Here is a 13,292-nt window from a genome sequence, read left to right as displayed (position 1 = left end):
TGCGAGGGCATCGATCCTGCTGATCAATATCGCCCGTACGTAGAAGATCGGAAGCTGCCGTCCGCAATTTGCACTCCAACTCTGTGCATGAGCTGTTCTTCCTCCAGTAACGGAACGTTGTTCCCTCTCCCATATTACTCTTTGATACATCCATCTTCGGAGAAAATGCAAGTTAATTACTACCATATGCATAGGTTGCTTGTGTGTGAACACAAGTCCTAAATACTACAAACACCCGCATTTCTCTCTCTCTTGCCCCCCAAAGATGTACTTTAACCTCCCTCTGATCCCCCCATATTGTGTACCTCCCCTTCACCTCGACACTATTTTCTCCTTCACTTCATACCCACATCTCAACCACAAAAAGAAATGAAGTCAACCACTCTCCTAGCCGCTGTTCTTTCGGCTTTTTCAACCACCCATGCCACCCTCCTCTGGGACGGCCGCTTCAATGACTTCACCTCTGCCTCGGACCTCAACAAGTGGTCCTGGTCCAATCAAGTCGGTCCTTACCAATACTACATCCACGGCTCCTCCCCCGTCGACAAGTACATATCCCTCTCCGAAGCCTACAAAAACCCCAACGACACGCGCTCCCGCCAGGGCGCCCGGTTCACGCTCGACAACACGGCGTACTGGAACGGGCAGAACATGCGCCGTATCGAACTAATCCCGCAGACCAAGGAAGCGATTAACAGGGGAAAAGTGTACTATCATTTCAGCATCATGAGGAGCGACAAGAATGCGCCCAGTGTGTATAGGGAACATCAAATTTGTTTCTTTGAAAGTCATTTTACCGAGTTGAAGAGTGGATGGATTTCCGGGGAGTCAGGGACAAGTAATCCCAACTTGCAATGGATGACGAATCAGAGGAGTGGGTGGAAGACGGAGTGGAAGGCGGGGGTTTGGCATAATGTTGCTTATGAGATTGTAAGTCCTTTTCGATTTGTTACGTTGGGTTGGGTTGGGTTGGGTTGAACGGAAAGTCCGTCATGAATGTTAGTAATGGAGTAGAAACTGATTTGTCTTTTTTTGCAACGATACACAGGACTTCAGCGCCAACAAGGTCGGTTTCTGGCACTCCGAGGGCGGCGAGCCTCTGAAGCAAGTCGTCGCCCCTGTTTCAGTCTCAACTTCGTCTAACGGTGCGGATTGGCACTTGGGCGTCCTGGAGCTTCCTAGGAACGGGTATGGCGATACAACGGAGGACTTCTACTTTTCTGGCATCTACATTGAGACGGGTCCGATCACTACTGCTATTGGTGGCCCTTGAAAAAGCGATTGAGAGTATGGTTGTTGAGTGAAGTTATAGGAATGGAAAGAGCGGAAGTGATGTTTAGTGTCGAATTGACTGCCAGGATAATAGGTATCTGTAAAAGCTGAGCGGCCAAACAGGTCAGGAAAATGAAGTCCTTCCCCAACCGTCTTTGAAACAAAGCAAGAAAAAACTCGGCCGCATATTGAGCAAGGCTGCCACATGCCACTTCTACCACCACAAGGGCCTTTGCTCCTTCCTCCTTTCCGAGATAGAGCCGCCCACTGCCTTCAACGCAAACATGCAAGGCAATTCCCTCCTTCCCCCAACCAGTCTCCTTGGGCTCCCACAGGGGTAAGGTAGTTATATCCCTTCCGTACCTCACGTAAATCACCTCTTCTGCACCCTCGGCCCCGCCGTGCTCTTATTCCTCGCCGCCTCCAGCATATCCTTAAACTCGCGAAACAGCGCCTTGACCGTGCCATTCGCCTCCCACTCGCTCACAATCTTGGCCACCAGCTTATACTTCTTTTTTGTTGTTCTCTTTTTGCGCTTCTCTTTGCTTTCACCCTCGCGCTTTTTCGAAATAGCAGCAGCAGCAGCCAGGTGTCCGTCTTCCGATAGGCGGGTGTCGACCCAGTCCAGCAGGGCGTACTGCCAGTGCAGCAGGTTGTGGGCCGTCTCGGCGTTGGAGTGGCATACAGAGCCAATCTTCCAGTGTCGCGAGGCGGCGGGGATGGTGTTGCCGTCAGCATCGTTCTCATCTGGATCACCGCCTTCGTCATCGGGGGAAGGGGAGGGGTTGTTGTTGGGGACGGCTTCGAGGAATCTTGGGTGGGAAAAATCTTTGTAATAAGGGGAGCCAGAGAAGGCGATTTCAAATCTGGGTGGCGGGTGGTGAGGTTAGTTTTGAGGGGAAAGAAAGGGAAAAGAAAAATGACATAACAACTCACTTTGCAGGATGTCCGCTCCTTCCACACGCCGCGCAGTTGCTAAAGAAAATACTTTGCTCATGCGTCTCACCACTAGTATAATAGGGCCGGGCCCTTAACGCCATGTAAAAGTCCGTCTTCCAAGCCGAAGAAGCGAACTTACTCTGGGCCAAGCCACGGACCTCATCATCGAGCTTCCTCCAGCCGAGCCTATACAACCCGGCAGTTTTCTCCGGGAATTTAGGGTGGATTTTGTAATGAACTAGCCACTCAACTACGTCGCGGAAGTGTTCCTTGAGCGGCTTATGTGCGTGCCTAGTGAACTCGAGCGGGATACCAATCTCGTCGGGTGCGCCAATAGGGGCGTCGGAGTCGTCTTCAGAGATGAAATCCTGCATCTCTTCATCTTCATAGGAACCTGCGTTGCGCTTTTCGTCGTTGTCTTCGGTATCCTCCGAATCAGGGGATATCTCTCTTCGCTTCTTGCCCTTCTTGTCTTTCTTTCTGGTCTTCTTGCTGTCCTTCGTTTCCGTCTTTCCTTTTCCCTTCTTTTTTTCCATCTCCTCTTCTTTGACAATCTCTTCCTCGTCCGTTTCCTCGTCCTCAAACTCCGAAAGAGCAGGATTATCCGAGTCTGTGTCGTAGTAGCCCCTTTTAGGTAGCTCGACCTCCGAGTCCTCATCTTCCTCCACGTTCTCCAAGTCATCGATAGGTTCGCCCACCCGCTTGCGCCTCAGTAGCTCTCTCGCTCTCTCCTTCTCCGTCATGGGCTTTTTGACTCGACGCTTGGCCCTAACGGGTCGTGATTCTGTTGAGGACGTGGCAGCAGATGAGCTACCCGTACCGGTAGCAACCTTTAGCCTGCCCTTGCCTAGGCGACGAGGCTTATAATCATCTGAATTCTCTTCCTCCTTAGCCGAGCTTGCCGAGGATGGATTCCCTCTCCTGATCAGCCGTCTCTTCTTCGTCGGACTCGACTCCTTCACTCCACCGCGCCTCGTTGCCCTTTTCCTGACTGCCGACGACAAAACTCGGTCAGAGTCTGAGTCCTCTTCCTCGCCCTCGTCATCAACCCCAGCCTTCTCCTTGACGTTGCCCTCACGCTTCCCCTCATCTTCATCCTCATCCTCATCAGACACAGCCGCCATCTGCCTCTTCACACCTCTAGTACGCTGAGTAGGCAGCGGCATGTCGTCATCCTCATCCTCCTCATCCAGCACAATAACCTCCTTTTGATCACGACTACCAGCAGCAGCAGAGGCAGCAGCGCGGGGGTTATGTGTTACCGTCACTACAGCTTGGGACGAAAACACAGGTAAGTCGTCATACTCAAACGCGGCCCCACCGTAGTCTTCCGCCTCGGAAGTAGAGTCCGAGTCGTCGTCAATGACGATGGTCCGCTTCTTGGCCTCGGCTGTGGAGATCTTGGGGATGAAGACTGCTGAGGAGGCGGGGAGTTGCCGGTCTGGGGAGATGTCCTCCCGTTGTCGCTGTCGCTGTCGCGCCGGGGCCATGGCTGTCGCCGCTGGGGATCTGGCCAAATCCAGTGGTTCTTTGCCTTTCGTACTCGTACTGGAACTGCTGCTGCGGGTAGATATTTTCTTGACGGTTGGGGGTTTGATTCTTGGTTGGCCTTGGGAGTTTTTGTTAGATCAAGGTCAATGAGGTTGGTCAAATCCGCTACGAGTGAGGGAAGAATGAGGGGGAATGAATAGACGAATGGTTCGGAAGGGTACCATAGATTTGACGGCAAACTCACCCAAGGAAGCCTCTAAGGTTTGTTGTCTCGGCTTTCTGGTCCTTTTCCCTGGTGGCATGGTTGCGGCTCTGGGTTGAAATGGGTGTTGGTTTGAGGAATGGGATAAAAGCGATGCAGAGAGGTCAAAGTGGCGCAGGATGCAAACGGAAGAGGCCTGTCCTGGATTTGAGAGAATGCCAGTAAGGATGCAAAGCTGAGTGAGAGTTGAATTGATGTTTTAACGATCGACTTGAATCGGCGATCTCGATTGATGCTTGTCGATCAGGCAAAATCCGTCGTTTAACAGCAAGGTGGAAGATAGTGGACGAGGTGGAGGAGTCGAGCGAGGCGATTTGATGAGCAAGCACTTCGAGGTTTGAGGCACGATGCTGCAAGACACAATCCCACGTGCAGTATCCGGATTCATGCCTAAAAAGCTGCACAATTCATCGCAAGTCTCCAGTCTATTGGAAATGCGACGCGCTGATGGATGAAGCTCGCGTCGTACCATGATGAAAAAAAAAAGTGGTGATGAGCGCGGGTTCACGTGTTTTAGGCGGGGTAGTATTGGAGGAGGATGAAGTGGTCTGCCTGTACCACACTCACCAGAGCAGTCCAAGATTACATATCCAGACAGACCAAAAGATCTATGTAGCGTTGAGTTAATATATGTAATGATTCATTGTGATATGTTTTTACATTGAAGGATCTTTCCTTTATAGTGGTCTATTGCTTTGTGCGTCATTAAGACCCCCTTGTGCACATTCATTTTCGTACAGTTGATCACCCTAACCAACCCAACTCCAAAGCTGATATCATATTAAATGAGCAAACCTTTGCAATAGGCCATGCTTTGCTCATTCGGCTTCCGTCCCATTGCTTTCTCTTGAACGTTTTAAACATTAGGCCCATCCCTGGCATACCCTCATTAAAACCATGAAAATCCTGCCGATAGCAGGAAAGAAAAGAGAGATGTCAATCGACATCCTCATGATGCCCAAAGGGCAAAGAAGATTCCCAAGAGGAGGCACATGGTTAGCGTGCCCTAGCCGCCTAGTACTATATATACAATTGCACCGGCCCTTTCAAGTGAGTGCCAGGCGCTACCACACACAATCGTCCAACGAGCATTTTACCTCAGTGTCCGCTTGGCGTCCTCGACACCACGTGCAATGACGTCCTCCAGCTTCCACCTAGGTGGCTTGATGAGAGCCTGGCCCTTAGCCTTAATGTACTCCTTCTCCATCTCGGGGGTAACACCTGCAGGCAAGGGTTCGAGACCTCCCGCGACACCGGTAGAGAACTTGATCTGGAGAATGTCACCCACTTCGTCGCAGGCAGCAAGGAGGCGATCAAGATCGTCCTTGTTGTGTGCAGCTGATACGCAGAAGCGGGCACGAGAGCTGATGAGAGGTGTAGCGGGATATCCAACAACGACGACCGCGATCTTGCGCTTCAGCATTTCGTGGCTAAAAGCAGAAATCTTGCCGGGGTTGTAAAGCATGACGGGAATGATAGGGGAGTCGTCGTGGCCGTAAACAATGAAGCCAAGACGCTTGAGACCGAGACGGAGATAGCGAGAGTTGAAGGCAATGCGCTGAAGACGCTCCTCGCCTTGACCGGGAACAAGCTCACCCTCAATAATCTTGAGCGAAGCGAGAATCTGCATCAGAACAGCAGGAGCAGGCGATTCACCAAGGAGGGTAGCGGCATTGGTAGCCTTGAGCTTATCGATGATGTGCTTCTCGGCCGCAACGTAACCGCCATTAGCACCGAAAGACTTGGTCAAAGTTCCCATGAGAATATCAACTTCAGCAGGATCGACATTGAAGTAATCGCAGACACCACGGCCGTTGGCACCAACAGCACCGATACTGTGAGCCTCATCGATGTAGAGGAAGAACTTGTACTTCTTCTTGAGAGCCAAAATACCGGGCAGATCGCACATGGTTCCCTCCATCGAGTAGAGACCTTCGATAGCGACAAGGATCTTCTTCCAGGGGCGGTGAGTGCGGGGCTGACCCTGGGCAATAGCCTCACGAAGCAGCTTCTCGAGATCCTCCATATTGTTGTGCTTGAACGACTTGATGACCGCTCCAGACAAACGGGCACCGATACGAATGGAGGCGTGGTTGAGCTCATCGGAAATGATGAGATCACCCTTGGAGACGAGCGCAGGGAAGGAACCAGCGTTGGTGACGAAGCCCATCGAGAAAACCATGGCAGCGGGCTTGCCAACGAACTTTGCAATTTCGCGTTCAACCTCGAGAGCGAGATCAGAAGTACCAGTATCCGCGCGAGGGCTGCAGGCGCTGAGGCCATACTTGCGAACGCACTCCTCAACGGCATCGGCGCAAGGGCCAACGGACTGGGCGAAACCAAGATAGTTGTACGAGCTCATGTTCAGGGTCTCGGTGCAGGTACCGGTGTACTGGTAGTTGCGATTGAAGTCATCAGACTTGCGGTCAAGGAGAGTGATGTAGCGGCCAGGGACGCCAGTGGTGGGTCTGGCGAAGCAGTCGTCGATGCGCATCTTGAGTCTGCGAACGTAGAAGTTGTCGAAATCGTCGTTCAGGGGTGCGTAGCCGTTCTGAGCCCGGAGTGCCTTGTAGTGGTTCTGGTCGCCGAATCTCTTGCCGAAAAAGTCGCGGGCGTGACCGAAGAATATTAGGATAAGGTAGCTGAGATAAGTAGTGAGGACGTAATAATATGGGGGCTCGTCTTCAACGGGCGGCTCGAGAGTGCTGCCATCGTGTGTGCTAATGTAGCGGTGGCTCTGGCTGTTCAGAGGACCGAACTGGGCCTCGGCGCGTTGGCGCTTGAGCGTTTCCTCGAGGGAGGGGGGCTGGAAAAGAGTGGTGGACTCATGGCTGTTGAGGTCCTCGGAGAGTGAAATGGAGGGCAGCGACAAAATGCTTGTCGCCGTACCGGCGCCCTGGTTCTGTTGCATGGCCTGGAGGGCCTGCTTTTCCGAGAGCTGATCCTTGCTCTTGGGCGAAGAGAAGAACTGGGCGATGCGGGTGGCTTTGGACAGAGACGGCCTTCGCTCGGCGGCCCTGTCAGGGTTCGGCATAGTGGAGGAAGAGGAGGAGGAGGAAAAAGGGTTGGTAATCCTTCGGGGCATGTCTAGGGCGCAAGTGAGGGCGCAACTAGGTGGTTGGATACAAGCAGACGACCGCCGCTTTCAGGACGCGTAGGAGGTAGAGCGATGCGCAAATGCTAACTCCAACAGATGCTGTAATAGAGAGATATCAGCAAGGTGGCCTAGAAGGATTACTTGATAATGAGACGGGCCGCGAGCGAAGCCAAGGGAGAAGACGAGTTATCGCAACAATTTGGGAATGATGGAGTTCCTGCTAACCACAGAGCAACTGTGGAGATGCTATGCTGGTATGCCGCTTTCGCATGCTCGAAACATATGATGGCCATGTCAAATGACGAGACGCAGGCAATGCACAGCGCTGCCAATGCAGGTCCAATCAAGCTCCTTGCATGTGGTAGCGGCTCCCAGATACCAAGATGCCCTTGCGGGTGTACAACAGGAGCAGCTTCCACTTCCAACCATTCCCGTCCATTTACCGCCTGGGTGCAACACCTATCCATCGCCTTGGCTCCGCCGCGAGGAAAAGGGAGAGACGGAAGATGGAAAGCAGTATTCGAAACACTCACCTGCCCTATCATCCAAGACGTGTGTACAGGTACAACAGCCTCCAAGAGCAACGTACAAAGGCGGCGACGAGATTGAAAACTGGATCGAGCGATTATAGTTTTGGAGACAAAAAGGCGGTCGCGACGGAACCTCTTGGGCGGTAGCGGTAGGCGGTGTCGGCGGGAAGAAAAGCAAACTAAGAGAGGGGAACGTCGTCGCGCTTGTCGTCGCAGTCGAGTGTCGCCCTTTTACGACTCTGCTACACCCTCGCCCCTTGTTGATGTGCAGGACAGGTCACGGTTGTCTTGGAAGAGTCGAGGGCGTCGGCTGTCTGGGAAAAGAGTGGACGAGGCAGAAGATTTCAATGAATTGCGGAAAGGGGCACAGGCATCACAACAGCGGGCAGCTCACCAGTGGTTCAAAGACAACCCACCACAAGTCGGAGCGACAAAATCCACCCCAGTCCACCATATTCCCACCGCAGCCGTCCGAAATTGTGGGACCCGATTGCGGACGGCCAATGAGCGCGGCACTGCCAGCGAGCTGTTGACCCCGGTCTCCCCGGTGTTGCTTTCGTTGCTTCGCAGCCACACGTTAATTTGGCCAGTCACTGCGAGTCTGACAAGAGAGCAACGATTGGAGACTTGAGCTGTTGTTGGCGTTATTCAGTCATGTACCGTGATACCGCTGAATCATGCGGCCGCGCCCTTGTGAGATGTGTACCGTGTACTTTAGTACTGGCAGTCTGGACTTGTTAGCGCATCCAACCAAGGTCCTCCGTATCTCCCGAACACTCCGGATCGGTGGGATCGGTTGGTGGTCTTGTGCTCGATGACGGGACTTTTTATCAATTGCTCGGCCTTTGTGCTTCTTGAAGCTGATCAAAGTGTCGTTTGCTCGCACGTTTCTTTTCCAACTGGCTCACTGGCTTCTGCTCAAGCAGACTGTGATAGACAGGTCGTTACTAGCTATCGTCAAGGTATAAAGCCGGCGTTATGGCTTGAGACAAGACTCCAACGGCTCTCGGACTCAGGAAGACTCCGACACTGCCTGCACCTCGACAGGATCAATGTTAGACAATTAGTAGTGTACGTTCCTGAGATGGGATCGCCTCGAGCCACTGCAGGCACCATGGACACGGAATTGTCCAGGCGCGACACATCGGCGAATGTGCCAATCACCAGCCGACCTTGTTCCCGACTAGGCAAGGAACTCTGAGTGTCTCGATGTGTTGTGTACCATTGCCACCGAGCACTTCGGAAATGAAGGGATCTCAGGGAAAAAAAAACCCTATATCATGATGCGAACAGCACACATCTCTTTCCAGTTCCCACACGCCCAATTTCAACGGATTATCCTCCCGCTCAGCATCGCCTATGTACATTACTCTCTCGCCCTTGGGTTGATGCCTGATCAACGATCTAGGGCGGAATTATCATCAGCCCCAGCAGTCAACCACAGCCCTGCTGCATTGATGCGCCCATGGTGTGATGGCGGTTCTCCACCAAGATATGGACACCTCGGACGCTTGGCAAAAAGAGACTGGAACATGGCTCGCCCTTCGCAAGGAATGATCGCAGCTCGTCGCAGGTTGCTGGATTCTCTCTTTTGTAGTTTGGCGGTCAAGGTCTGCGATCACGGCCTGTCCTGAAGCGGTTTGATGGCGATGATGTGGTGATGCAGAGCCTGCATTGCAGCACACGGGACCGCATGAGACTTGCAGCCGCCTTTTCTATTGCAACCGGCCTGTGCCGCGCTAGAAGCACTGCTAACAATCGCGTGACTTTGTCTCTCTGTCTGCGTTGGCAATTGGCTGACCCCGACAGCAAGGAAGACAGAGAGACCTTTTTGGAGGACCATCACTGCAGACGTGAGACGTGAATCATGATGACGGCTTGCCTCGAGCTGATGGGTATCACGGATGCCGACAGCTGAGTCTATGCAAGGTACGTATGTTGATTTGATTGATTGACGGGATGGAAGATGAGATGGAAGCAAGGTATGGCTTCTTCATCCGGGATGTACTGCGGCGAGGCCCCGCCTCCGCAGTTTGGACTTGACCTTCTCGACTTTTTCCAACAGAACCACACACCGTTCCACAACTCTCCGACAAGCTGGTCTTGTCCAGCTGGATCTAACAAGTCAAAAAATATGAATATTTCTGGTTTCTTCAAACTCGAAAGACTGTCTGTCGAACAATAGCAACGGAACAACCCCAAGACCTCTTTGGGAAACACTTGGCGAACCTGCAGCGGTTTCCAATGTCTAGTGTACATAGAAGTACAAGGTAGCAGCTAGCTTTGCCCAGACTCGGCTTTGGACGGGTCCCTATCAAACCTCGGGCCATCCATCCCATCGGAACGCGGAGGGGTGGAGGAGGACGATCTCGGCCACTCGAGCATCGAGTTTTCTTCCATTTCCGTCTTTCCGCCTTTCCGCCTTTCCAGCCAGCTGTGGCATTCTGCAATTCTGGCGGCCATCGTCGGCGGCATCTGGCACTCGAGCGGCATGCCCGCCCCGGCATTGAACCAGCAGACTGCGGCGCTACTATGGTCTGTGAACCCAGCACTCTACTGTGTAGGTAGCTTACAAGCCCGAAAATATGGACCCCCCCGGTAACGGTGACGGGAACCTTCAACCGTCCCTACCTAGCAGAAGCCTCGGTGATCACGTACACCCACCCTAACCGCACAACACTTCGACCACCACGCGTTTCCCACTCTCGGTCTGGGCATTGGACGCAAAGTGGAGGAGCAACAGTTAGAGCCTCTTTTCGAGATTGACGAACCCCAGATTCTCCATTTCGGCCATCGGAATCTGATAACTGTCCAAGTCCCCGTTACCCCGGACCCAACTGTGGAAGTTTCCCCGCGACAACCCGAATCGTCATCACTCCTCACCCACGCATCTCTTTCTTTGAAGTTGACTTCATTCTCGCTTCACGCGTCTTTTATCAAAACGGATATATTTCTTAATCATCTCCAATTCTTCACCATGACGGTCACCAATGAGCTTTGGAGACATCCGGACCCCCAGTCCACGCAGATGTGGAAGTTCCTTGAGCATGTAAACTCCAAGTACGGTCTCCAGCTCAACGATTATCCCTCCCTCTACAAGTGGTCAGTCGACAACGTTACCGCCTTCTGGGAAGAGGCATGGCACTTTACCGGTATCAGGCATTCCAAGCTGTTCGATGAGGTGGGTGGTTAAGTATTTTTGTCCTTCTTCATGTGATCCCGCTGGCTTCCGTGGATGATATGCTTTCCATTCTCAAGAACCGTCTCATTTTCTTTTCCGCGGGGTCAAGGGAAAGGGGGGGACAGATGGGGAACCCCGGGCAACCCCAACTTTGTTCAGCCCCCACTTCCGGTTCACGAAGCACACTGTACGACCGGAAGGATGTCTACAATATCTCGCTATAGATGCGATGGGTTGGTGAACTGTTGTCTCATACGGGCGTCGCTTGAACACATTTCACCTCATCTCATTTGCCCATGTTGATGGCCGCAGTTCGTCGTCAGGGTTACCCAACATTTATTTCGGCGAACCTCTATACCCCTAAACATACCCCTATTGGGAAATAAACACGGCGAGCCAATCAGCACATAAGGGAAAGACCTGTGTAGTGCTTCTTATAATAGACTAACCATGTCGACTACTATAGGTGCTCCCTGAAAATGCGCCCATGTTCCCTAGGCCTGACTTCTTTGCTGGTGCCCGACTAAACTTCGCCGAGAACCTCCTGTTCCCTGGAAATGCCCAGGTCAACGGATCTGATGTTGCTGTCATCACCGCCACTGAAAACGACGAGCACCTTACCGAAACCACATGGGACGAGCTGAGAGAGCAGGTCCGGCAATGCTCCAATGCCCTCCGAGCTGCTGGAGTGAAGGAAAGTAGTGTTGTTGCTGGCTTCGTTGCCAACCACGTGCAAGCCTTAGTCGCCCTACTGAGTGCTGCCTCCCTCGGTGCCATCTGGACGGGAATCAGCCCTGATAATGGTGTCAGTGCCGTCTTGGACCGTCTTGTCCAGATCAAGCCCAAGGTTCTCTTCTCCGATAATGCCACTCTCTACAACGGCAAGGAGTGGTCCGGCAAGGCCAAGACCCTCGAGGTCGTCGAGGCGCTGCAGAAGCACGGACTCGAGCTCGTTGTCGTAGTTAAGGGCCTCCAGAACTTCGAGACCGGACTGGACGAGATCCGCGCCAAGGGCGTCAAGGCCGAGGAGTACGATGAGTTCCTTCACAGCTCGCCCAAAGAGGAGCCCCTCGTCTTCGCCCAGCTTCCTCCCTCACATCCTCTCTACGTCCTCTATTCTAGCGGCACCACCGGCCTGCCCAAGGCCATCGTCCACACCGCCGCCGGCACCCTTCTCCAGCACAAGAAGGAGCTCCTCATCCACTCTAACCTCTCCCCGCGATCGCGCATGCTCTACTACACCACCACCTCGTGGATGATGCACCACTGGTCCGTTTCCTCGCTCTCATGTGGCGCCTCGCTGGTCCTCTACTCCGGCTCCCCCTTCCGCCCGCACGGGTACCTATCCCTCCCGCGCCTGCTCTCCTCCCTGAAGGTAACCCACTTCGGCACCTCGGCCGCCTACCTGACCACGCTCGAAGCCAACAACGTACGCCCCATTGATCCCGTCCACAACCTCGACCTCTCTTCTCTCGAAGCCATCTATTCCACCGCCGCCCCCCTCCCCCCTTCCACCTTTGCCTTCGTCTACACTGCTTTTCCCTCTACCATCAACCTAGCCTCTATCACCGGCGGCACAGACATCATCTCCCTCTTTGGCGCCCCTTGCCCTCTTCTCCCGGTCCGGGCGGGAGAAGTCCAATGCGCCGGTCTAGGAATGGCCATCAGCGTAATCGATTCTGCCTCCGACGCCTCCGACCCCCGCCCTGTCGACCCCGTCGGCTCCGAAGGCGATCTCGTCTGCCTCAAGCCGTTCCCCTGCCAACCTCTGACTTTCTTCGGCCCCGGAGGCGACGACAAGTACCGTGCCGCTTACTTTGAGCGCTTCGGCACGACCATGTGGCACCACGGCGACTTTGTGCGCATGAACCCGTCCACGGGGGCGTTGGTCATGCTGGGCCGCTCCGACGGCGTGCTCAAGCCCGCCGGCGTCCGCTTCGGGTCTGCCGAGATCTACAACGTGCTCACCCGCTTTTTTGCTTCTGAAGTCGAAGACGCGGTGTGCGTAGGCCGCAGACGCGAGTTTGATCGTGATGAGACCGTTTGCCTTTTTGTGGTCATGGTGCCCGGCAAGTCGTTTAGTTCGGAACTGAGGGATCGGATCAAGAACGTGATTAAGCGCGAATTGAGTCCTAGACATGTACCGGGCGTGGTGGAGGAATGCGGACCGGCGGGCATTCCGAGGACCGGGAATGGGAAGAAGATTGAGGTTGCTGTTAAGCAGATTTTGAGTGGGCTAAAGGTGAAGACGAATGCGAGTGTGGCGAATCCAGAGGCGTTGGAGTGGTTTAGGACGTGGGCGAAGGCGGCGGAGGAGCAGTTGCCTAAGTAGGTGGATGAGTACGCAAATCGATGACCCGTTGTAAGACGCTGAAGAGAAAGGTGATTTTGCTGTGGTGAATGGGATGTACATCTATGGATGGCCAATGGGTATATGATATGATATGGGATTGGTCTGGGGATAAATAAACATGATAGATGGGTACACATAAAGTTTGGGGGGGGGGGGGGGGGGGGGGG

The 13,292-nt window shown here is 53.6% G+C and overlaps 5 protein-coding genes across 5 annotated transcripts; 2 read left to right on the top strand and 3 right to left on the bottom strand.

Moving 5' to 3' along the window:
• Positions 1-369: 369 nt before the first annotated feature.
• Positions 370-1,273, top strand: NEUTE1DRAFT_42678 (uncharacterized protein; the record flags this gene model as incomplete). The annotated part of the gene is made up of 2 exons (XM_009852020.1): positions 370-930; positions 1,049-1,273. 2 exons carry the CDS (start codon positions 370-372, stop codon positions 1,271-1,273), a joined length of 786 nt encoding a protein of 261 aa, XP_009850322.1.
• A 372-nt stretch (positions 1,274-1,645) lies between these two features.
• On the bottom strand, positions 1,646-3,701 carry NEUTE1DRAFT_82422 (uncharacterized protein; the record flags this gene model as incomplete). The annotated part of the gene is made up of 2 exons (XM_009852917.1): positions 1,646-2,100; positions 2,351-3,701. 2 exons carry the CDS (start codon positions 3,699-3,701, stop codon positions 1,646-1,648), a joined length of 1,806 nt encoding a protein of 601 aa, XP_009851219.1.
• A 415-nt stretch (positions 3,702-4,116) lies between these two features.
• NEUTE1DRAFT_117086 (uncharacterized protein) lies at positions 4,117-4,371 on the bottom strand (the record flags this gene model as incomplete). The annotated part of the gene is made up of 1 exon (XM_009852916.1): positions 4,117-4,371. A coding segment is annotated over one exon (255 nt), but the record flags the coding sequence as incomplete, so codon positions are not given.
• Positions 4,372-4,598: 227 nt separating this feature from the next.
• Positions 4,599-7,874, bottom strand: NEUTE1DRAFT_146595 (serine palmitoyltransferase 2; the record flags this gene model as incomplete). Its single annotated transcript, XM_009852915.1, has 2 exons — positions 4,599-7,160; positions 7,595-7,874. One exon carries the CDS (start codon positions 7,047-7,049, stop codon positions 5,058-5,060), a length of 1,992 nt encoding a protein of 663 aa, XP_009851217.1.
• A 2,694-nt stretch (positions 7,875-10,568) lies between these two features.
• NEUTE1DRAFT_110299 (uncharacterized protein) lies at positions 10,569-13,104 on the top strand (the record flags this gene model as incomplete). Its single annotated transcript, XM_009852914.1, has 2 exons — positions 10,569-10,772; positions 11,239-13,104. 2 exons carry the CDS (start codon positions 10,569-10,571, stop codon positions 13,102-13,104), a joined length of 2,070 nt encoding a protein of 689 aa, XP_009851216.1.
• Between the last annotated feature and the right edge of the window lie 188 nt (positions 13,105-13,292).

Source organism: Neurospora tetrasperma (genome assembly GCF_000213175.1).
Source record: "Neurospora tetrasperma FGSC 2508 unplaced genomic scaffold NEUTE1scaffold_3, whole genome shotgun sequence".
NCBI classification, from domain to species: domain Eukaryota; kingdom Fungi; phylum Ascomycota; class Sordariomycetes; order Sordariales; family Sordariaceae; genus Neurospora; species Neurospora tetrasperma.
The sequence above is the reverse complement of the archived record's forward strand: the minus strand, read 5'-3'. Positions and strand labels throughout refer to the sequence as shown.